Below are 25,147 nucleotides of genomic sequence, written 5' to 3'. Positions count from 1 at the left end.
ATAATCTGTCTGTAAACAATTGTTGGAAAAATTACTTGTGTCATGCACAAAGTAAATGTCCTAACCGACTTGCCAAAACTATAGTTTGTTAACAAGAAATTTGTGGAGTGGTTGAAAAACAAGTTTATAAAAACAAGTTTTAATGACTCTAACATAAGTGTATGTAAACTTCCCACTTCCACTGTACATTACTGCTATATTTTTCATGACTTTTTACAACTGTTACAATCTTTCTTCCACTTTCACATTACAGACTATTTTATGAATATCATTGACAAAACAATTACAATTAAATACCTTTTTATCCCACTTTGTAACACAATAAAATGTGGAATAAGTAAAGGGTGTGAATACTTTCTGAAGTTACTGCATATAGTGCATTACTTTTGACACGGGTCCTACGGGGATACAGGCAGAGTTTTGACCAGGGCCCTACGGGGATACAGACAGAGTTTTGACCAGGGCCCTACGGGGATACAGACAGAGATTTGACCAGGGCTCTACGAGGATACAGACAGAGATTTGACCAGGGCTGACCAGGGCCCTACGGGGATACAGACAGAGTTTTGACCAGGGCCCTACGGGGATACAGACAGAGTTTTGACCAGGGCCCTATGGGGATACAGACAGAGTTTTGACCAGGGCTCTACGAGGACACAGACAGAGATTTGACCAGGGCCTATAGGAAATATGGTGCCACTCGGTATAAAACAATTGACAATGTAAAAATACAAATAAGAACCATCCTTACCTCTTCTGGAGGCTTCGAAGCTGTCGAAGAGGTTTATTCTCTGGATGTCGTAGGTCAGGGTGGTGTTGGGCATTAAGGTCCGGTTCCTGTTAATGTTTGTCGCAGCGAATTTAAAAGCCAGCTCCTCCACACTAATGGGCTCATTCTCAAGGGTCTCGAAGATACCCCCTGGAGAAACAGCAGAGAAGAGAGAGACAGGGAGGGGTGAAAAATATATAATTATTACAGAAGCAGAAGAAGAAGAATGAGTAGTATGCATTATTTTGTATCATTATCTGTCACTATCATTCCCTTATGCCTTTGTCCAACCTAAAGTTGTGTAACGTGTCGTTTCATCACACAGTGCCACTGAATGACCTATGGAATAGTTCCAGGGGAGATAAATAAGCCAGTTGTAAGCTGGGGATGATTAGGAGAACCGTGATAGGATGAGGGCCAGATTGGGAATTTATCCAGGATACCGGGGTTAACACCACTACTCTTACGATAAGTGCCATGGGATCTTTAATGACCACAGAGAGTGAGAACAGCCATTTAACGTCCCATCCGAAAAGATAGTAACCTACACGGGGCAATTAGGGAAACATTTTAGACCAGAGGAAAGAGCACCTCCTTCTGACCCTCCAACACCACTTCCAGCAGCATCTGGTCTCCCATCCAGGGACCAACCAGGACCAACCCTGCTTAGCTACAGAAGCAAGCCAGCAGTGGGATGCAGGGTGGTATGCTGCTGGCTATGACTAATGGTTTGATAAGAGGGAGTGAACCACAGATGGAGGACTAATGGTTTGATAAGAGGGAGTGAACCACAGATGGAGGACTAATGGTATGATAAGAGGGAGTGAACTACAGATGGAGGACTAATGGTTTGATAAGAGGGAGTGAACCACAGATGGAGGACTAATGGTATGATAAGAGGGAGTGAACTACAGATGGAGGACTAATGGTTTGATAAGAGGGAGTGAACAACAGATGGAGGACTAATGGTTTGATAAGAGGGAGTGAACCACAGATGGAGGACTAATGGTAAGATAAGAGGGAGTGAACCACAGATGGACGACTAATGGTATGATAAGCAGGAGGAGTGTACCACAGATCGAGGTAAACAATCACGATGCCAAACAACAAACAAACAATTATTGTGACATTCAGAACTCTTCCTCCATTAACATCCTTAATTCTCCAACAGTCAGCTCAATATAAACTAATAATCTACTCTAACCCAATTCCCGGAATTATCCTACTCCTTCACTTCTAACCCAATACCCGGAATTATCCTACTCCTTCACTTCTAACCCAATACCCTGAATTATCCTACTCCTTCACTTCTAACCCAATACCTGGAATTATCCTACTCCTTCACTTCTAACCCAATACCCTGAATTATCCTACTCCTTCACTTCTAACCCAATACCCGGAATTATCCTACTCCTTCACTTCTAACCCAATACCCGGAATTATCCTACTCCTTCACTTCTAACCCAATACCCGGAATTATCCTACTCCTTCACTTCTAACCCAATACCCTCTCCTAGAGAGATAAATTGAGAGAGCGAGAGAGAGAGAGAGAGAGAGAGAGAGAGAGAGAGATTGAAGGATCAGTGGGTCTGCTTAGTGCTTAGCATGCCAACACAGACAGAAAGAGAGAGAGGGAGGGAGGGCATGGGAGGCTGAGTTCAAACACAACAACTGTTTCCTCTCTTTGGATTCGTTCCAAATGGCACTCTATTGCCTTTATAGTGCACTACCAAGGCCCAAAGTCCCTTTAAACACAATTACGTACGGGCTAGCAGTGTGCCCCCATAAAGCTTTGGTCAAAAGTAGTGCACTATATTGGAAATAGGGTGCCATTTGGGACTCACTTTCTCTCTGTACAAAATCTCATTACAAAATCATGGGCATTAATATGGAGTTGGTCCCCCTTTGCTGCTATAAAAGCCTCCAGTCTTCTGGGAAGGCTTTCCACTAGATGTTGGAACGTTGCTGCGGGGACTTGCTTCCATTCAGACACAAGAGCATTAGTGAGGTCGGGCACTGATGTTGGGCGATTAGGCCTGGCTCGCAGTCGGCGTTCCAATTCATCCCACAGGTGTTCAATGGGTTTAAGGTCAGGGCTCTGTGCAGGCCAGTCAAGTTCTTCCACATCAACCTCGACAAACCATTTCTGTATGGACCGCTTTGTGCATGGGGGGCATTGTCATGCTGAAACAGGAAAGGGCCTTCCCCAAACTGTTGCCAAAGTTGGAAGCACAGAATCGTGTAGAATGTCATTGTATGCTGTAGCGTTAAGATTTCCCTTCACTGGAACTAAGGGGCCCGAACCATGAAAAACAGTCTCAGACCATTATTCCTCCTCCACCAAACTTTACAGTTGGCACTATGCATTGGGGCAGGTAGCAATCTCCTGGCATCTGCCAAACCCAGACTCGTCCGTTGGACTGCAAGATGGTGAAGCATAATTCAGCACTCCAGAGAACGCGTTTCCACTGCTCCAGAGTCCAATGGAGGTGAGCTTTACACCACTCCAGCCGACGCTTGGCATTGCGTATGGTGATCTTAGGCTTGTGTGCGGGTGCTCGGCCATGGAAACCCATTTCATGAAGCTCCAGACGAACAGTTCTTGTGCTGACGTTGCTTCCAGAGGCAGTTTGGAACTCGGTAGTGTGTGTTGCAACTGAGGACTGACTATTCGCACTTCAGCACTCGGCGGTCCCGTTCTGTGAGCTTGTGTGGCCTACCATTTCACGGTTGTGTCGTTGTTGCTCCTAGACGTTTCCCAATAACAGCACTTACAGTTGACCGGGGGCAGCTCTAGCAGGGCAGAAATTTTATTAACTGACTTGTTGGAAATGTGGCATCCTGTGACGGTGCCACGTTGAAAGTCGCTGAGCTCTTCAGTACGGCCATTCTACTGCCAATGTTTGTCTATGGAGATTGCGTGGCTGTGTGATCAATTTTATACATCTGTCAGCAATAGGTGTGGCTGAAATCGCTGAATCCACTCATTTGAAGGGGTGTCCAAATACTTTTGTTTATACAGCGCATCAACGGCCAATCATTGCTGAATATGAGCTATAACAGCACTGTATTGGGGACTTTGGTGTTACTATAGAAACTGATTGTACAACTGAATGTAGATACATGTGCAACTGTGTTTAGTTTTCCCCTCTCACTTTGGAGACGGTGTCATGTGACCTTCTGACTGTGTATAAAATGAGAGAACTCATGCCAAAGAGTCCTGCTGCAGCTGGTACCATTGATAGATTTGTAAAGGAGAGGAGAGGAGAGGAGAGGAGAGGAGAGGAGAGGAGAGGAGAGGAGAGGAGAGGAGAGGAGAGGAGAGGAGAGGAGAGGAGAAGAGAGGAGAGGAGAGGAGAGGAGATGGAAATAAAACCATAACAAATGGTTGTGAAAATGAGCTGAGACCAGAACCTGTCAGAGATTTATTTAAATTAAACCCATCATTTCTGGTCTGTATACTGCCAGGTTGGTGGAAGGCATGGGGACAGGAAGGGGGAAGCGAAGGGGGGGGGGTGAGTGAAAGGGTTTAGGGGTTGATGGAGGTTATGTGGTGGGTGCTCCAGCAGAAAAATAAGGCACTAGACAGTAGCACGCCACAACCACAGCCACAGCCAGCCACAGCCACAGCCAGCCACAGCCAGCCACAGCCACAGCCTCAGCCACAGCCAGCCACAGCCAGCCACAGCCACAGCCACAACCACAGCCAGCCACAGCCAGCCACAGCCAGCCACAGCCACAGCCACAACCAGCCACAGCCAGCCACAGCCACAGCCAGCCACAGCCAGCCACAGCCACAGCCTCAGCCACAGCCAGCCACAGCCAGCCACAGCCAGCCACAGCCACAGCCACAACCAGCCACAGCCAGCCACAGCCAGCCTTAGCCACAACCAGCCACAGCCACAACCAGCCACAGCCACAGCCACAGCCAGCCACAACCAGCCACAGCCAGCCACAGCCAGCCACAGCCACAGCCAGCCACAACCAGCCACAGCCAGCCACAACCAGCCACAGCCAGCCACAGCCAGCCACAGCCAGCCACAGCCAGCCACAACCAGCCACAGCCACAACCAGCCACAGCTACAACCAGCCACAGCCACAACCAGCCACAACAAGCCACAACCAGCCACAGCCAGCCACAGCCAGCCACAGCCAGCCACAACCAGCCAAAGCCAGCCACAGCCAGCCACAGCCACAGCCACAGCCAGCCACAGCCAGCCACAACCAGCCACAGCCACAGCCACAACCAGCCACAGCCACAACCAGCCACAGCCACAACCAGCCACAGCCAGCCACAGCCAGCCACAGCCAGCCACAACCAGCCACAGCCAGCCACAACCAGCCACAACCAGCCACGACCACAGCCAGCCACAACCAGCCACAGCCAGCCACAGCCACAGCCAGCTACAGCCAGCCACAGCCACAGCCAGCCACAACCAGCCACAGCCACAGCCACAGCCACAGCCACAGCCACAACCAGCCACAACCAGCCAGATCCAGCCACAGCCAGCCACAGCCACAGCCAGCCACAACCAGCCACAAGCAGCCACAGCCACAACCAGCCACAGCCAGCCACAGCCAGCCACAACCAGCCACAACCAGCCACAGCCAGCCACAGCCAGCCACAGCCAGCCACAACCAGCCACAGCCAGCCACAGCCAGCCACAGCCACAGCCACAGCCACAGCCAGCCACAGCCAGCCACAACCAGCCACAGCCACAGCCAGCCACAGCCACAGCCACAACCAGCCACAACCAGCCACAGCCACAACCAGCCACAACCAGCCACAACCAGCCACAGCCACAACCAGCCACAGCCAGCCACAGCCAGCCACAACCAGCCACAACCAGCCACAGCCAGCCACAGCCAGCCACAGCCAGCCACAACCAGCCACAGCCAGCCACAGCCAGCCACAGCCACAGCCACAGCCAGCCACAGCCAGCCACAACCAGCCACAGCCACAGCCACAACCAGCCACAGCTACAACCAGCCACAGCAACAACCAGCCACAGCCACAACCAGCCACAACCAGCCACAACCAGCCACAGCCAGCCACAGCCAGCCACAGCCAGCCACAACCAGCCACAGCCAGCCACAGCCAGCCACAGCCACAGCCAGCCACAGCCAGCCACAGCCAGCCACAACCAGCCACAGCCACAGCCACAACCAGCCACAGCCACAACCAGCCACAGCCACAGCCAGCCACAGCCAGCCACAGCCAGCCACAACCAGCCACAGCCAGCCACAGCCAGCCACAGCCAGCCACAACCAGCCACAGCCAGCCACAGCCAGCCACAGCCACAGCCACAGCCAGCCACAGCCAGCCACAACCAGCCACAGCCACAGCCAGCCACAGCCACAGCCACAACCAGCCACAACCAGCCACAACCAGCCACAACCAGCGACAGCCACAACCAGCCACAGCCAGCCACAGCCAGCCACAACCAGCCACAACCAGCCACAGCCAGCCACAGCCAGCCACAGCCAGCCACAACCAGCCACAGCCAGCCACAGCCAGCCACAGCCACAGCCACAGCCAGCCACAGCCAGCCACAACCAGCCACAGCCACAGCCACAGCCAGCCACAGCTACAACCAGCCACAGCAACAACCAGCCACAGCCACAACCAGCCACAACCAGCCACAACCAGCCACAGCCAGCCACAGCCAGCCACAGCCAGCCACAACCAGCCACAGCCAGCCACAGCCAGCCACAGCCACAGCCACAGCCAGCCACAGCCAGCCACAGCCAGCCACAACCAGCCACAGCCACAGCCACAACCAGCCACAGCCACAACCAGCCACAGCCACAGCCAGCCACAGCCAGCCACAGCCACAACCAGCCACAACCAGCCACAGCCACAGCCACAACCAGCCACAGCCACAACCAGCCACAGCCACAACCAGCCACAGCCAGCCACAGCCAGCCACAGCCAGCCACAACCAGCCACAGCCAGCCACAACCAGCCACAACCAGCCACGACCACAGCCAGCCACAACCAGCCACAGCCAGCCACAGCCACAGCCAGCCACAACCAGCCACAGCCACAGCCACAGCCACAGCCACAGCCACAACCAGCCACAACCAGCCAGATCCAGCCACAGCCAGCCACAGCCACAGCCAGCCACAACCAGCCACAAGCAGCCACAGCCACAACCAGCCACAGCCAGCCACAGCCAGCCACAACCAGCCACAACCAGCCACAGCCAGCCACAGCCAGCCACAACCAGCCACAGCCAGCCACAGCCAGCCACAGCCACAGCCACAGCCACAGCCAGCCACAGCCAGCCACAACCAGCCACAGCCACAGCCAGCCACAGCCACAGCCACAACCAGCCACAACCAGCCACAGCCACAACCAGCCACAACCAGCCACAACCAGCCACAGCCACAACCAGCCACAGCCAGCCACAGCCAGCCACAACCAGCCACAACCAGCCACAGCCAGCCACAGCCAGCCACAGCCAGCCACAACCAGCCACAGCCAGCCACAGCCACAGCCACAGCCAGCCACAGCCAGCCACAACCAGCCACAGCCACAGCCACAACCAGCCACAGCTACAACCAGCCACAGCAACAACCAGCCACAGCCACAACCAGCCACAACCAGCCACAACCAGCCACAGCCAGCCACAGCCAGCCACAGCCAGCCACAACCAGCCACAGCCAGCCAAAGCCAGCCACAGCCACAGCCACAGCCAGCCACAGCCAGCCACAGCCAGCCACAACCAGCCACAGCCACAGCCACAACCAGCCACAGCCACAACCAGCCACAGCCACAGCCAGCCACAGCCAGCCACAGCCAGCCACAACCAGCCACAGCCAGCCACAGCCAGCCACAGCCAGCCACAACCAGCCACAGCCAGCCACAGCCAGCCACAGCCACAGCCACAGCCAGCCACAGCCAGCCACAACCAGCCACAGCCACAGCCAGCCACAGCCACAGCCACAACCAGCCACAACCAGCCACAACCAGCCACAACCAGCGACAGCCACAAACAGCCACAGCCAGCCACAGCCAGCCACAACCAGCCACAACCAGCCACAGCCAGCCACAGCCAGCCACAGCCAGCCACAACCAGCCACAGCCAGCCACAGCCAGCCACAGCCACAGCCACAGCCAGCCACAGCCAGCCACAACCAGCCACAGCCACAGCCACAACCAGCCACAGCTACAACCAGCCACAGCAACAACCAGCCACAGCCACAACCAGCCACAACCAGCCACAACCAGCCACAGCCAGCCACAGCCAGCCACAGCCAGCCACAACCAGCCACAGCCAGCCACAGCCAGCCACAGCCACAGCCACAGCCAGCCACAGCCAGCCACAGCCAGCCACAACCAGCCACAGCCACAGCCACAACCAGCCACAGCCACAACCAGCCACAGCCACAGCCAGCCACAGCCAGCCACAGCCACAACCAGCCACAACCAGCCACAACCAGCCCACAACCAGCCACCAGCCACAACCAGCCACAGCCAGCCACAGCCAGCCACAACCAGCCACAACCAGCCACAGCCAGCCACAGCCAGCCACAGCCAGCCACAACCAGCCACAGCCAGCCACAGCCAGCCACAGCCAGCCACAGCCAGCCACAACCAGCCACAGCCAGCCACAGCCAGCCACAGCCACAGCCACAGCCAGCCACAGCCAGCCACAACCAGCCACAGCCACAGCCACAACCAGCCACAGCTACAACCAGCCACAGCAACAACCAGCCACAGCCACAACCAGCCACAACCAGCCACAACCAGCCACAGCCAGCCACAGCCAGCCATAGCCAGCCACAACCAGCCACAGCCAGCCACAGCCAGCCACAGCCACAGCCACAGCCAGCCACAGCCAGCCACAGCCAGCCACAACCAGCCACAGCCACAGCCACAACCAGCCACAGCCACAACCAGCCACAGCCACAGCCAGCCACAGCCAGCCACAGCCAGCCACAACCAGCCACAGCCAGCCACAGCCAGCCACAGCCAGCCACAACCAGCCACAGCCAGCCACAGCCAGCCACAGCCACAGCCACAGCCAGCCACAGCCAGCCACAACCAGCCACAGCCACAGCCAGCCACAGCCACAGCCACAACCAGCCACAACCAGCCACAACCAGCCACAGCCACAACCAGCCACAACCAGCCACAACCAGCGACAGCCACAACCAGCCACAGCCAGCCACAGCCAGCCACAACCAGCCACAACCAGCCACAGCCAGCCACAGCCAGCCACAGCCAGCCACAACCAGCCACAGCCAGCCACAGCCAGCCACAGCCACAGCCACAGCCAGCCACAGCCAGCCACAACCAGCCACAGCCACAGCCAGCCACAGCCACAGCCACAACCAGCCACAACCAGCCACAACCAGCCACAGCCACAACCAGCCACAACCAGCCACAACCAGCGACAGCCACAACCAGCCACAGCCAGCCACAGCCAGCCACAACCAGCCACAACCAGCCACAGCCAGCCACAGCCAGCCACAGCCAGCCACAACCAGCCACAGCCAGCCACAGCCAGCCACAGCCACAGCCACAGCCAGCCACAGCCAGCCACAACCAGCCACAGCCACAGCAACAACCAGCCACAGCCAGCCACAACCAGCCACAGCCACAACCAGCCACAGCCACAACCAGCCACAGCCACAGCCAGCCACAGCCAGCCACAGCCAGCCACAACCAGCCACAGCCAGCCACAACCAGCCACAGCCACAGCCACAGCCAGCCACAGCCAGCCACAACCAGCCACAACCAGCCACGGCCACAGCCACAGCCAGCCACAACCAGCCACAGCCAGCCACAGCCACAGCCAGCGACAGCCAGCCACAGCCACAGCCAGCCACAACCAGCCACAGCCACAGCCAGCCACAGCCACAGCCACAACCAGCCACAACCAGCCAGAGCCAGCCACAGACAGCCACAGCCACAGCCAGCCACAACCAGCCACAACCAGCCACAGCCACAACCAGCCACAGCCAGCCACAGCCAGCCACAACCAGCCACAACCAGCCACAGCCAGCCACAGCCAGCCACAGCCAGCCACAACCAGCCACAGCCAGCCACAGCCAGCCACAGCCACAGCCAGCCACAACCAGCCACAGCCACAGCCAGCCACAGCCACAGCAACAACCAGCCACAACCAGCCAGAGCCAGCCACAGCCAGCCACAGCCACAGCCAGCCAAAACCAGCCACAACCAGCCACAGCCACAACCAGCCACAGCCAGCCACAGCCAGCCACAACCAGCCACAACCAGCCACAGCCAGCCACAGCCAGCCACAGCCAGCCACAACCAGCCACAGCCAGCCACAGCCAGCCACAGCCACAGCCGCAGCCAGCCACAGCCAGCCACAACCAGCCACAGCCACAGCCACAACCAGCCACAGCCAGCCACAACCAGCCACAGCCACAACCAGCCACAGCCACAACCAGCCACAGCCACAGCCACAGCCAGCCACAGCCCGCCACAGCCAGCCACAACCAGCCACAGCCAGCCACAACCAGCCCCAGCCACAGCCACAACCAGCCACAACCAGCCACAACCAGCCACAGCCACAGCCACAGCCAGCCACAGCCAGCCACAGCCAGCCACAACCAGCCACAGCCAGCCACAACCTGCCACAGCCACAGCCAGCCACAACCAGCCACAACCAGCCTCAACCAGCCACAACCAGCCACAGCCACAGCCACAACCAGCCACAACCAGCCACAGCCAGCCACAACAAGCCACAGCCACAGCCACAACCAGCCACAACCAGCCACAACCAGCCACTGCCAGCCACAGCCACAGCCACAGCCAGCCACAACCAGCCACAGCCAGCCACAACCAGCCACAGCCACAGCCAGCCACAGCCAGCCACAGCCACAACCAGCCACAGCCAGCCACAACCAGCCACAGCCAGCCACAGCCAGCCACAACCAGCCACAGCCAGCCACAGCCACAACCAGCCACAGCCACAGCCACAGCCAGCCACAACCAGCCACAGCCAGCCACAACCAGCCACAGCCACAGCCAGCCACAGCCAGCCACAGCCACAACCAGCCACAGCCAGCCACAACCAGCCACAGCCAGCCACAGCCAGCCACAACCAGCCACAACCAGCCACAGCCCCAACCAGCCACAGCCACAGCCACAACCAGCCACAACCAGCCACAGCCAGCCACAGCCACAGCCACAGCCAGCCACAACCAGCCACAACCACAGCCAGCCACAACCAGCCACAGCCACAACCAGCCACAGCCAGCCACAGCCAGCCACAACCAGCCACAACCAGCCACAGCCAGCCACAGCCAGCCACAGCCAGCCATAACCAGCCACAGCCAGCCACAGCCAGCCACAACCAGCCACAACCAGCCACAGCCCCAACCAGCCACAGCCACAGCCACAACCAGCCACAACCAGCCACAGCCAGCCACAGCCACAGCCACAGCCAGCCACAGCCAGCCACAGCCACAGCCAGCCACAACTAGCCACAGCCACAGCCAGCCACAGCCACAGCCACAGTAACAACCAGCCACAGCCAGCCACAGCCACAACCAGCCACAGCCACAGCCACAGCCAGCCACAGCCAGCCACAGCCACAACCAGCAACAGCCACAGCCACAGCCAGCCAAAGCCAGCCACAACCAGCCACAGCCAGCCACAGCCACAGCCACAACCATCCACAACCAGCCACAACCAGCCACAGCCACAGCCAGCCACAGCCAGCCACAGCCAGCCACAGCCAGCCACAACCAGCCACAGCCAGCCACAACCAGCCACAGCCACAGCCAGCCACAACCAGCCACAACCAGCCACAACCAGCCACAACCAGCCACAGCCACAGCCACAACCAGCCACAACCAGCCACAGCCACAACCAGCCACAGCCACAGCCACAGCCAGCCACAGCCAGCCACAACCAGCCACAGCCAGCCACAGCCACAGCCACAACCATCCACAACCAGCCACAACCAGCCACAGCCACAGCCACAGCCAGCCACAGCCAGCCACAGCCAGCCACAACCAGCCACAACCAGCCACAGCCAGCCACAGCCAGCCACAACCAGCCACAGCCAGCCACAGCCAGCCACAGCCACAGCCACAGCCAGCCACAGCCAGCCACAACCATCCACAGCCACAGCCACAACCAGCCACAGCCAGCCACAACCAGCCACAGCCACAACCAGCCACAGCCACAACCAGCCACAGCCACAGCCACAGCCAGCCACAGCCAGCCACAGCCAGCCACAACCAGCCACAGCCAGCCACAACCAGCCCCAGCCACAGCAACAACCAGCCACAACCAGCCACAACCAGCCACAGCCACAGCCACAGCCAGCCACAGCCAGCCACAGCCAGCCACAACCAGCCACAGCCAGCCACAACCAGCCACAGCCACAGCCAGCCACAACCAGCCACAACCAGCCTCAACCAGCCACAACCAGCCACAGCCACAGCCACAACCAGCCACAACCAGCCACAGCCAGCCACAACAAGCCACAGCCACAGCCACAACCAGCCACAACCAGCCACAACCAGCCACAGCCAGCCACAGCCAGCCACAGCCAGCCACAGCCACAGCCACAGCCATCCACAACCAGCCACAGCCAGCCACAACCAGCCACAGCCACAGCCAGCCACAGCCAGCCACAGCCAGCCACAGCCAGCCACAACCAGCCACAGCCAGCCACAGCCAGCCACAACCAGCCACAGCCAGCCACAGCCACAACCAGCCACAGCACAGCCACAGCCAGCCACAACCAGCCACAGCCAGCCACAACCAGCCACAGCCACAGCCAGCCACAGCCAGCCACAGCCACAACCAGCCACAGCCAGCCACAACCAGCCACAGCCAGCCACAGCCAGCCACAACCAGCCACAACCAGCCACAGCCCCAACCAGCCACAGCCACAGCCACAGCCACAACCAGCCACAACCAGCCACAGCCAGCCACAGCCACAGCCAGCCACAACCAGCCACAACCACAGCCAGCCACAACCAGCCACAGCCACAACCAGCCACAGCCAGCCACAGCCAGCCACAACCAGCCACAACCAGCCACAGCCACAACCAGCCACATCCACAACCAGCCAAAGCCACAGCCAGCCACAACCAGCCACAGCCACAGCCACAGCCAGCCACAGCCAGCCACAACCAGCCACAACCAGCCAAAACCAGCCACAACCAGCCACAACCAGCCACAGCCACAGCCACAACCAGCCACAACCAGCCACAGCCAGCCACAACCAGCCACAGCCACAGCCACAACCAGCCACAACCAGCCACAACCAGCCACAGCCAGCCACAGCCAGCCACAGCCAGCCACAGCCACAGCCACAGCCAGCCACAACTAGCCACAGCCAGCCACAACCAGCCACAGCCACAGCCAGCCACAGCCAGCCACAGCCACAACCAGCCACAGCCAGCCACAACCAGCCACAGCCAGCCACAGCCAGCCACCACCAGCCACAGCCAGCCACAGCCACAACCAGCCACAGCCAGCCACAACCAGCCACAGCCAGCCACAACCACGGCCAGCCACAACCAGCCACAGCCACAGCCAGCCACAACCAGCCACAGCCACAGCCAGCCAAAGTCACAACCAGCCAGAGCCATAGCCAGCCACAGCCAGCCACAACCAGCCACACCCACAACCAGCCACAACCACAGCCAGCCACAGCCACAGCCAGCCAAAGTCACAACCAGCCACAGCCACAGCCAGCCACTACCAGCCACAGCCACAGCCAGCCACAACCAGCCACAGCCAGCCACACCCACAACCAGCCACAACCACAGCCAGCCACAGCCACAGCCACAGCCAAAGTCACAACCAGCCACAGCCACAGCCAGCCACAACCAGCCACAGCCACAGCCAGCCACAACCAGCCACAGCCAGCCACAACCACAACCAGCCACAACCAGCCACAACCAGCCACAGCCAGCCACAGCCACAGCCAGCCACAACCAGCCACAGCCAGCCACAACCACAGCCAGCCACAACCAGCCACAGCCAGCCACAACCAGCCACAGCCAGCCACAGCCAGCCACAACCAGCCACAGCCAGCCACAACCAGCCACAGCCACACAGCCACAGCCACAACCAGCCACAGCCACAGCCACAACCAGCCACAACCAGCCACAGCCAGCCACAGCCAGCCACAGCCAGCCACAACCAGCCACAGCCAGCCACAGCCACAGCCAGCCACAGCCAGCCACAGCCACAGCCACAACCAGCCACAACCAGCCACAGCCAGCCACAGCCAGCCACAGCCAGCCACAACCAGCCACAGCCAGCCACAGCCAGCCACAACCACAACCACAACCACAGTCACAGCCACAGCCACAGTCACAGTCACAGCCACAGCCAGCCACAGCCACAACCACCCACAACCAGCCACAGCCACAGCCACAGCCACAGCCAGCCACAGCCACAGCCAGCCACAGCCAGCCACAACCAGCCACAGCCAGCCACAGCCAGCCACAGCCACAACCACAGCCAGCCACAACCAGCCACAACCAGCCACAGCCAGCCACAGCCAGCCACAGCCACAGCCACAGTCACAGCCACAGCCACAGCCACAGCCAGCCACAGCCAGCCACAACCAGCCACAGCCACAACCAGCCACAGCCACAGCCAGCCACAACCAGCCACAACCAGCCACAACCAGTGACATTGGTGCGGCTGACTTCCGGGTTAAGTGGGAATTGTGTTAAGAAGCAGTGAGGCTCGGCTGTGTTGTGTTTTGGAGGATGCACGGCTCTCGAAATTCGCCTCTCCCGAGTCCGTACGGGAGTTGCATCGATGAGACAAGACTGTAACTACCAATTGGATACCATGAAATCAGGGTATATCTGTTGCATTCCAAATGACACCCTATTCCCTTTATAGTGCACTACTTTCAATCAGGACATAGGGCTCTGGTCAAAAGTAGTGCCCAACTGTATGTAGGGAATAGGATGCCATTTGACACGCTGGAAACAGTGTGTTACACCCAGGGTTCAAAGAGCGGAATGCTGTGTAAAACATTAGGACCAGACTAGAGTGAGACTGTGTGTTTTAGGGCACACTATTCCATTTATAATGCACTACTTTAGACCAGGATCTATGTAGGTAATTGGGCGTCACTTGGGATGCATTCTCAGTGTCTTAATCTCTGTTGAGAATGCCTGTGAACGTTCCGGTGTTTTACCAATCTCCTTTCACCACAAACGATCTAAAACATCTGGATCCACAGTCTTCGCATTACTGCTAGAGGCAGAAATAAAGCTGTAGGATATATTCAGTACAGTGACGATCACGTTCACAACCAGTCAGACAAAGACACAAAGACAGCCCTGAACCTGCTCACACTTGTGCTTTGTTCAATAAAATAATAGAATATGACAGCGGTGTTATGAGACCTGAGAAAACAAATATCTCAATAATATAGACGTCATCTCAACGCTATCTTGGAATTAGGTCACGTGATCAGATTAGGAATAGTACTTAATTAGCAAAAAAAAATGTAAATGTACGAGCTGAAATGTTACTGAAATTCTCCCATGTTACTGTAACCTCCTATGCTACTGTCATCTCCCATGTTACTGTTACCTCCCATGTTACTGTAACCTCCCATGCTACTGTGTCCTCCCATGTTACTGTTACCTCCCATGTTACTGTCACCTCCCATGTTACTGTCGCCTCCCATGTTACTGGCATCTCCCATGCTACTGTTACCTCCCATGTTACTGTACCTCCCATGCTACTGTGACCTCCCATGCTACTTTCACCTCCCATGCTACTGCCACCTCCCATGTTACCTTCACCTCCCATGCTACTGTCACCTCCCTACTCTCACCTCCCATGCTATTTTGTACTCCCATGTTACTGTCACCTAACATGCTACTTATCCTCCCGTGCTACTGTTACCTAACATGTTACTGTCTCCTCCCATGCTACGTCACATCCCATGCTACTGTCTTCTCCCATGCTACTTTCACCTCCCGTGCTACTGTTACCGCCAGTGTTACTGTCACCTCCCAACTCCCATGCCAGTTTTTCCTCCCATGCTACTGGCAACTCCCATGCTACTGTCATCTCCCGTGCTACTGTCACCTCCCATGCTACTGTCACCTCCTGTGCTACTGGTACCTCCCATGCTACTGTCACCTCTCATGTTACTGTCACTTCCCATGCTACTGTTACCTCCCATGTTACTTTTACCTCTCATGTTACTTTTACCTCCCATGCTACTGGGACCTCCCATGCTACTCTTATCTCCCATGCTACTTTCACCTCCCATGCTACGTTCACCTCCCATGCTACTGTCATCTCCCATGCTACTGTTACCTCCCATGCTACTGTTACCTCCCATGTTACTCCTAACTTCCATGTTACTGTCACCTCCGATGCTACTGTTACCTCCCATGCTACTTTAACCTCCCATGCTACTTTAACCTCCCATGCTACCGTCACCTCCCATGTTACTCATACCTCCCATGCTACTGTGACCTCTCATGCTACTTTCTCCTCCCATGCTACTGTCACCGCCCATGTTACTGTCAACTCCCATGCTTCTTTTTATAAGAAACATTAATGTGTTGAAAATCCCAAATTGTTTGCATAGTCAATTTACACACAGCTCTGACACACACACTTATCCCACCCGACATGCCACCAGGGGTCTTTTCACAGTCCTCAAATCCAGAACAAATTCAAGAAAGCGTACAGTATTATATAGAGCCCTTATTGCATGGACCTTCCTTCCGTCTCATATTGCTAAAATAAACAGCAAATCTGGTTTCAAAAAACAGATAAAGCAACACCTCGCGGCAAAACGCCTCTCCCCTATTTGACCTAGATAGTTTGTGTGTATTCATTGATATGTAGGCTACGTGTGCCTTCAAAAAAAAATGGATGACAGTAGTTCTGTCCTTGAGCGGTTCTTGTCTATTGATGTTCTGTATTATGTCATTCTGTATTGTGTTTCATGTTCTGTGTGGAACCCAGGAAGAGTAGCTGCTGCTTTTGCAACAGCTAATGGGAATCCTAATAAAATACCAAATACCAAAATACAATTTGCCTCCCATGTTACTGTCACCTCCAGAGGTGCAAATCAATTGTTTTCATCCCAAATGGCACCATATTCCCTTTTTAGTGTACTACTTTGACCAGTGCACTACATAGGGAATAGGGTACATTTTCAGACACACTCAGTGCTTTCAATAATTAGATCCTTACATCAGACTGATTTCATCATGTTTGCAGATTACATGTCCATCGTTACAATCCACCTGGAAACAGCAGCAACCAGCGGGTCATTGGACTTTCCATGAAAAACTATCTTTGCGGATTTGCTTGTAAAATTATGATTGATTTTTGATGGGGAACAACCAGGGTTTTTTATTCGGTAGCGAAGCTTCACTCAGCTTCTCTCAGCCTCACTCAGCTTCTCTCAGCTTCTCTCAGCTTCTCTCAGCTTCACTCAGCTTCTCTCAGCTTCTCTCAGCCTCACTCAGCTTCTCTCAGCTTCTCTCAGCTTCTCTCAGCTTCACTCAGCTTCTCTCAGCTTCTCTCAGCTTCTCTCAGCTTCACTCAGCTTCACTCAGCTTCACTCAGCTTCACTCAGCTAATCTCAGCCTCACTCTGCTTCTCTCAGCTTCTCTCAGCTTCACTCAGCTTCACTCAGCTTCACTCAGCTTCACTCAGCTAATCTCAGCCTCACTCAGCTTCTCTCAGCTTCACTCAGCTTCACTCAGCTTCTCTCAGCTTCACTCAGCTTCACTCAGCTTCTCTCAGCCTCACTCAGCTTCTCTAAGCTTCACTCAGCTTCTCTCAGCCTCACTCAGCTTCTCTAAGCTTCACTCAGCTTCTCTCAGCTTCACTCAGCTTCTCTCAGCCTCACTCAGCTTCTCTAAGCTTCACTCAGCTTCTCTAAGCTTCACTCAGCTTCTCTCAGCTTCACTCAGCCTCACTCAGCCTCACTCAGCTTCTCTAAGCTTCACTCAGCTTCTCTCAGCTTCTCTCAGCTTCACTCAGCTTCTCTCAGCTTCTCTCAGCTTCTCTCAGCCTCACTCAGCTTCTCTAAGCTTCACTCAGCTTCACTCAGCTAATCTCAGCCTCACTCAGCTTCACTCAGCTTCTCTCAGCTTCACTCAGCTTCACTCAGCTTCACTCAGCTTCACTCAGCTAATCTCAGCCTCACTCTGCTTCTCTCAGCTTCTCTCAGCTTCACTCAGCTTCACTCAGCTTCACTCAGCTTCTCTCAGCTTCACTCAGCTTCACTCAGTTTCACTCAGCTTCTCTCAGCTTCTCTCAGCTTCTCTCAGCTTCACTCAGCTTCTCTGAGAAAGCCTTGTCCTGGCTCCCCAGTCACTGAATGCGTCCCAAATGGCACTCTATTCCATAATGCACTGCTTTTGACCAGAGCCCTAAACCTACTGTTTAGTAAAAACGTAAGCAGTAAGCAACAAATATCAACATACTACTCATCCATACTGAGAAGGCGTCATCGAATGCGTAGCTGTTGTTGAACACGCCTGGGTGTGAAAAAACGATTCATGATATGAGTATGACATCCTGGCATTTAAAGTATAGGTCTACTTGATTTTGCAAAATTTCACATAATATAAAACAAAACATTTTTCGCATACTCAAACGACCTACTATTTAGGACTTAAGTATGGGTATTTGGACACGGCCAAGGTCTCCTTCAAAAAACTAAGGTAGTGAAATAAAGTTACTAGCTTTAAGTAGGTCTGACTTTTCCTACTGTATTTTCCATTTAGTTTCTGTATAAAATGGGAGGATATCAGTACAGCCTTTAAAAATGTGTATTGTTTAAGCGTTTTCATATGAGTCTTGGTTCATCAGAATCTGTAACAGCAAGGTTTCCAAAGTAAACGCTATAGCTGTGTTCCAATATTCGTACTAACCATACTATTTTTCACGTGAATTGAGTATATAGTATGCTTATTGGTCATAGCATGGATATAGTTAGTATGCCAAAAGTCTAAAGTCTAGGGAATAAATTCCAAATGGCACCTTATTCCTTATTTAGTGCACTACTTTTGACCAGAACCCTATTCCCTATTTAGTGCACTACCTTTGACCAAGACCCATAGGGCTATTTGGGATGCAATCATCTGTAACAGAAACGCTACCACACCAAGAGAGAACAACTGATAAATGTATCAATAACATTGTATAATTACAATGACCACAAAATACCTTCTTCCCCAGTTTAATCCAGTTTAATCCAGTTTAATCCAGTTTAATCCTAGTCCTCTCTAATAGCTACATATAAATACTGGTACTGCAGCTACAGGAAGATGCTGTTTTTGAGGTTGTTGTTGTTTCGAACCATTATACACACACACACACACACACACACACACACACACACACACACACACACACACACACACACACACACACACACACACACACACACACACACACACACACACACACAGGTTGTAGGGTACATGGATTGTAAACTAAGGTTATTTCAATAAAAAGTCTGCATCATTCGTATCAGTATGCATCTGTCTTGTCTGTACCTCCTCTCCTCTCCTCTCCTGTCCTCTCCTCTCCTGTCCTCTCCTCTCCTGTCCTCTCCTGTCCTCTCCTCTCCTCTCCTCTCCTCTCCTCTTCTCTCCTCTCCTCTCCTCTCCTCTCACTCCTCCTCTCCTCTCCTCTCCTCTCCTCTCCTCTCCTCTCCTCTCCTCTCCTCTCCTCTCCTGTCCTTCACTCCTCCTCTCCTCTCCTGTCCTTCACTCCTCCTCTCCTCACCTGTCCTTCACTCCTCCTCTCCTCTCCTGTCCTTCACTCCTCCTCTCCTCTCCTGTCCTTCACTCCTCCTCTCCTCTCCCTCCTCCTCCTCTTCTCTTAACCTCCTCCTCTCCTTCACTCCTCCTCTCCTCTCCTGTCCTTCACTCCTCCTCTCCTCTCCCTCCTCCTCTTCCTCCTCTTAACCTCTTCCCCCCCTCTCCTCCTCTCTTAATCTCCTCCTCCTCTCTTAATCTCCCCCCTCCTCTTCTCTTAACCTCCTCCTCTCTTCCCCTCCTCCTCCTCTCTTAACCTCTTCCCCCTCCTCTTCTCTTAACCTCCTCCTCTCCTCTCCCTCCTCTCCCTCCTCCTCCTCTCTTAACCTCTTCCCCCCTCTCCTCCTCTCTTAATCTCCCCCCTCCTCTTCTCTTGTTTTCCTTATAATCCTACCTGAGGAGGATTGTTCTAGATCTATTCACACGAACACACACACACACACACACACACACACACACACACACACACACACACACACACACAGACTGTGAAATGAATCTCCTGATTCCCAACATGCCACCTCATGGATTCACTCTGTTCTGTTCTGCAACACTAGAAATCCCTGCTTGTCCACCTCAGCAAAACACTGAAACCACTAGAATACTATTGCTATAGGCCTACTGTAATGTAACCTTCTGCTCTGTTAATAGGCCTACTGTAATGTAACCTTCTGTTCTGTTAATAGGCCTACTGTAATGTAACCTTCTGCTCTGTTAATAGGCCTACTGTAATGTAACCTTCTGCTCTGTTAATAGGCCTACTGTAATGTAACCTTCTGCTCTGCTATTAGGCCTACTGTAATGTAACCTTCTGCTCTGTTATTAGGCCTACTGTAATGTAAACTTCTGCTCTGTTATTAGGCCCACTGTAATGTAACCTTCTGCTCTGTTATTAGGCCTACTGTAATGTAACCTTCTGCTCTGTTATTAGGCCTACTGTAATGTAACTTTAATCTCTGTTAATAGCCTACTGTAATGTAACTTTCTGCTCTGTTAATAGGCCTACTGTAATGTAACCTTCTGCTCTGTTAATAGGTCTACTGTAATGTAACCTTCTGCTCTGTTAATAGGCCTACTGTAATGTAACCTTCTCTGTTAATAGGCCTTCTGTAATGTAACCTTCTGCTCTGTTAATAGGCCTACTGTAATGTAACCTTCTGCTCTGTTAATAGGCCTTCTGTGATGTAACCTTCTGCTCTGTTAATAGGCCTACTGTAATGTAACCTTCTGCTCTGTTATTAGGTCTACTGTAATGTGCCTTTCTCGTCTGTTAATAGGCCTACTGTAATGTACCTTACTTCTCTGTTAAAGCTATTTTGTGAAACAGATGATGCCAATGAGTCACTGCCAGTGCAGTACAATGCTGTGGACTGGAACATTCTGTTAGGACTGTGTTGAAGGCCTAGCAGAACATTTAAAAAGCAATTCCCCAGACTTCTGCAGAGATTGCGTTCATGCTAAAGCACTATGGATGCCGGCTCAAAGCGCATGGTCAGGATTCACAAACAGTGTAGTTATTCCCTCCGCAAGGCAATCAAACAGGCAAAACGTCATTATAGAGACAAAGTTCAGTTGCAGTTCAATTGCTCAGACACAAGACGCACAGTTGAAGTTGGAAGTTTACATACACTTAGGTTGGAGTCATTAAAACTCATTTTTCAACCACTCCACAAATTTCTTGTTAACAAACAATAGTTTTGGCAAGTCGGTTAGGACATTTACTTTGTGCATGAAACAAGTCATTTTTCCAACAATTGTTTACAGACAGATTATTTCACTTATAATTCACTGTATCAAAATTCCAGTGGGTCAGATGTTTACATACACTAAGTTGACTGTGCCTTCAAACAGCTTGGAAAATTACAGAAAATTATGTCATGGCTTTAGAAGCTTCTGATAGGCTAATTGACATCATTTGAGTCAATTGGAGGTGTACCTGTGGATGTATTTCAAGGACTACCTTCAAACTCAGTGTCTCTTTGATTTTCCCATGATGTCAATCGAAAGAAATCAGCTAAGACCAAAAATAAAAATAAACATCCACCAGTCTGGTTCATCCTTGGGAGCAATTTCCAAACGTCTGAAGATACCACGTTCATCTGTACAAACAATAGTACCCAAGTATAAACACCATGGGACCACGTAGCCGTCATACCGCTCAGGAAGGAGACACGTTCTGTCTCCTAGAGATTAACGTACTTTGGTGAAAAAAAGTGCAAATCAATCCCAGAACAACAGCAAAAGACCTTGTGAAGATGCTGGAGGAAACAGGTACAAAAGTATCTATATCCACAGTAAAACGAGTCCTATATCGACATAACCTGAAAGGTCGCTCAGCAAGGAAGAAGCCACTGCTCCAAAACCGCCATAAAAAAGCCAGACTACGGTTTGCAACTGCACATGGGGACAAAGATCATACTTTTTGGAGAAATGGGAGGCTTGCAAGCCGAAGATCACCATCCCAACCGTGAAGCATGGGGGTGGCAGCATCATGTTGTGGGGGTGCTTTGCTGCAGGAGGGACTGGTGCACTTCACAAAATAGATGGCATTATGAGGCAGGAAAATTATGTGGATATATTGAAGCAACATTTCAAGACATCAGTCAGGAAGTTAAAGCTTGGTCGCAAATTGGTCTTCCAAATGGACAATGACCCCAAGCATACTTTCAAAGTTGTGACAAAATGGCTTAAGGACAACAAAGTCAAGGTATTGGAGTGGCCATCACAAAGCCCTGACGTCAATCCTATAGAAAATCTGTGGGCAGAACTGAAAAAGCATGTGCGAGCAAGGAGTCCTACAAACCTGACTCAGTTACACCAGCTCTGTCAGGAGGAATGGGCCAAAATTCACCCAACTTAATGTGGGAAGCTTGTGGAAGGCTACCCAAAACGTTTGACCCAAGTTAAACAATTTAAAGGCAATGCTACCAAATACTGATTGAGTGTATGTAAACTTCTGACCCACTGGGAATGTGATGAAAGAAATAAAAGCTGAAATATATCATTCACTCTCCTATTATTCTGACATTTCACAATCTTTAAATAAAGTGGTCATCATTTCTGACCTAAAACAAGGAATTTTTACTAGGATTAAATCTAAGGATTTGTGAAAAACTGAGTTTAAATGTATTTGGCTAAGGTGTATGTAAACTTCTGACTTCAACTGTATGTGGCAGGGTCTACAGACAATCACAGACTACAAAAGGAAAACCCGCCACGTCGCGGACACCGACATCTTGCTTCCGGACAAGCTAAACACCTTCTTCGCCCGCTTTGAGGGTAACACAGTGCCAACGATGCGGTCCGCTACCAAAGACTGTGGCTCTCCTTCTCCGTGGCCGACATGAGTAAAACATTTAAACGTGTTAACCCTCGCAGGGCTGCCGGCCCAGACGGCATCCCTAGCCTCAGAGCATGAGCACACCAATTAGCTGGTGTGTTTACAGACATATTCAATCTTTCCCTATCCCAGTTTGCTGTCCCCACATGCTTCAAGATGGCCACCATTGTTCCTGTACCCAAGAAAGCAAAGGTAACTGAACTAAATTACTATCGCCCCGTAGCACTCACTTCTGTCATCATGAAGTGCTTTGAGAGACTAGTCAAGGATCATATCACCTCCACCCTACATGTCACCCGGGACTCACTCCAATTTGTTACCACCCCAATAGATCCACAGACAATTCAATCACTATCGCACTGCACACTGCCCTAACCCATCTGGACAAGAGGAATACCTATGTAAGAATGCTGTTCATCGACTATAGCTCAGCATTCAACATCATAGTACCCTCTAAGGACATCATTAAGCTTGAGGCCCTGGGTCTGAACCCCACACTCTGCAACCTGGTCCTGGACTTCCTGACGGGCCGCCCCCAGGTGGTGAAGGTAGGAAACAACACCTCCACTTCGCAGATTCTCAACACTGGGGCCCCACATGGGTGCATGCTCAGCCCACTATTGTACTACCTGTTCACCCATGACTCCGTGGCCAAGCACTCCGCCAACTCAATCATTACGTTTTCAGACGACACAACAGTAGTGGGCTTGATTACCAACAATGACGAGACAGCCTACAGGGAGGAGGTGAGGGCTCTGGGAGTGTAGTGCCAGGAAAATAACCTCTCACTAAATGTTGACAAAACAAAGGAGATGATCATGGACTTCAGGAAACAGCAGAGGGAGCACCCCTCTATCCATATCAACGGTACCGCAGTGGAGAAGGTGGAAAGTTCCTCGACGTACACATCACTGACAAACTGAAATGGTCCACCCACACAGACAGTGTGGTGAAGAAGGCACAACAGCACCTCTTCAACCTCAGGAGGCTGAAGAAATGTTGGTACCTAAAACCCTCACAAACCTTTACAGATGCACAATTGAGAGCATCCTGTCGGGCTGTATAAGCGCCTGGTACGGCAACTGCACTGCCCGCAACCACAGGGCTCTACAGAGAGTGGTGCAGTCTGCCCAACGCACCACCGGGGGCAAACTACCTGCCCTCCAGGACACCAATAGCACCCGATGTCACAGGAAGGCCAAAAAGATCATCAAGGACCATTACCACCCGAGCCACTGCCTGTTCACCCCTCTATCATCCAGAATGCGAGGTCAGTACAGGTGCATCAAAGCTGAGACCAAGAGATTGAAAAACAGCTTCTACCGCCAGGCCATCAGACTATTAAACAGCCATCACTAGCACATTAGAGGCTGCTGCCCTATATACATAGACTTGAAAACACTGGCCACTTTAATAAATGGAATACTAGTCACTTTAATAATATTTTGCATTACTCATCTCATATGTATATACTGTATTCTATTCTACTGTATCTTAGTTAATGCCGCTCTGACATTGCTCGTCCATATATTTATATATTCTTCATTCCTTTCCTTTACTTAGATGTGTGTGTATTGGGTATATGTTGTGATACTGTTAGATATTACTGCACTGTCGGAGCTAGAAACACAAGCATTTCACTAGACCCGCAATAACATTTGCTAAACACGTGTATGCGATTTCATTTGATTTTGATTTGATTCAATCCAAGCGCTCTAGTCAACAAAGTGGCTTTTAAAGGCAATGTTATTCGCGGATTAAAGGTAAACGCTGCAGTTGCCGGCTCAATTGGAAATTACCTTTACAGACGGAATCCTTAATTGGTGAAACTGACACGTCCGTTTGGGAAATTAAAACAATAAAGAAGTTACTACAAACAACCAACACTCTTCTTTTCTGCAATAATAGGACAGGACAATATGCTATTTTATTCACGCTGTTGAATGCTCCTCCACTCCATTTTTAGCAACAAAACAACAGCAATAACAAAGGCAGTGGGGGCGAAGAGCGGCACTGTTCCCCTAATGCAGATTCCATCTTTAAATGTCAAGCACGATATAGCGCGGTTTGAGATTGAATCCATTATTATTTTTTAAAGTCAAGTGCAATGCGAAACTCTTAGACATCTCCTCCTTTTCGCTGGCTGCTAATGGCCTATCAGTCGAGCATCAATCCACGTGTCATCTAGAAACACAGTAATCTGGATCCACGTGTCATCTAGAAACACAGTAATATGAATCCACATGTCATCCAGAAAC

General features: G+C 52.7%; 1 protein-coding gene across 2 annotated transcripts in view; it reads right to left on the bottom strand.

The window, feature by feature from the left end:
- Window positions 1–25,147, bottom strand: part of LOC115163808 (glutamate receptor ionotropic, kainate 1) — a 124,213-nt gene that overhangs the window by 63,279 nt on the left and 35,787 nt on the right. For both annotated transcript variants that reach the window (XM_029715990.1, XM_029715991.1), the window contains exon 2: window positions 752–919. In XM_029715990.1, the coding sequence (XP_029571850.1) occupies window positions 752–919 (168 nt within the window). The remainder of the gene's footprint in view (window positions 1–751; window positions 920–25,147) is intronic.

The sequence above is a fragment of the Salmo trutta genome, chromosome 26, assembly GCF_901001165.1.
Source record: "Salmo trutta chromosome 26, fSalTru1.1, whole genome shotgun sequence".
NCBI classification, from domain to species: Eukaryota; Metazoa; Chordata; class Actinopteri; order Salmoniformes; family Salmonidae; genus Salmo; species Salmo trutta.
This window is presented reverse-complemented; position numbering and strand designations above follow the sequence as displayed.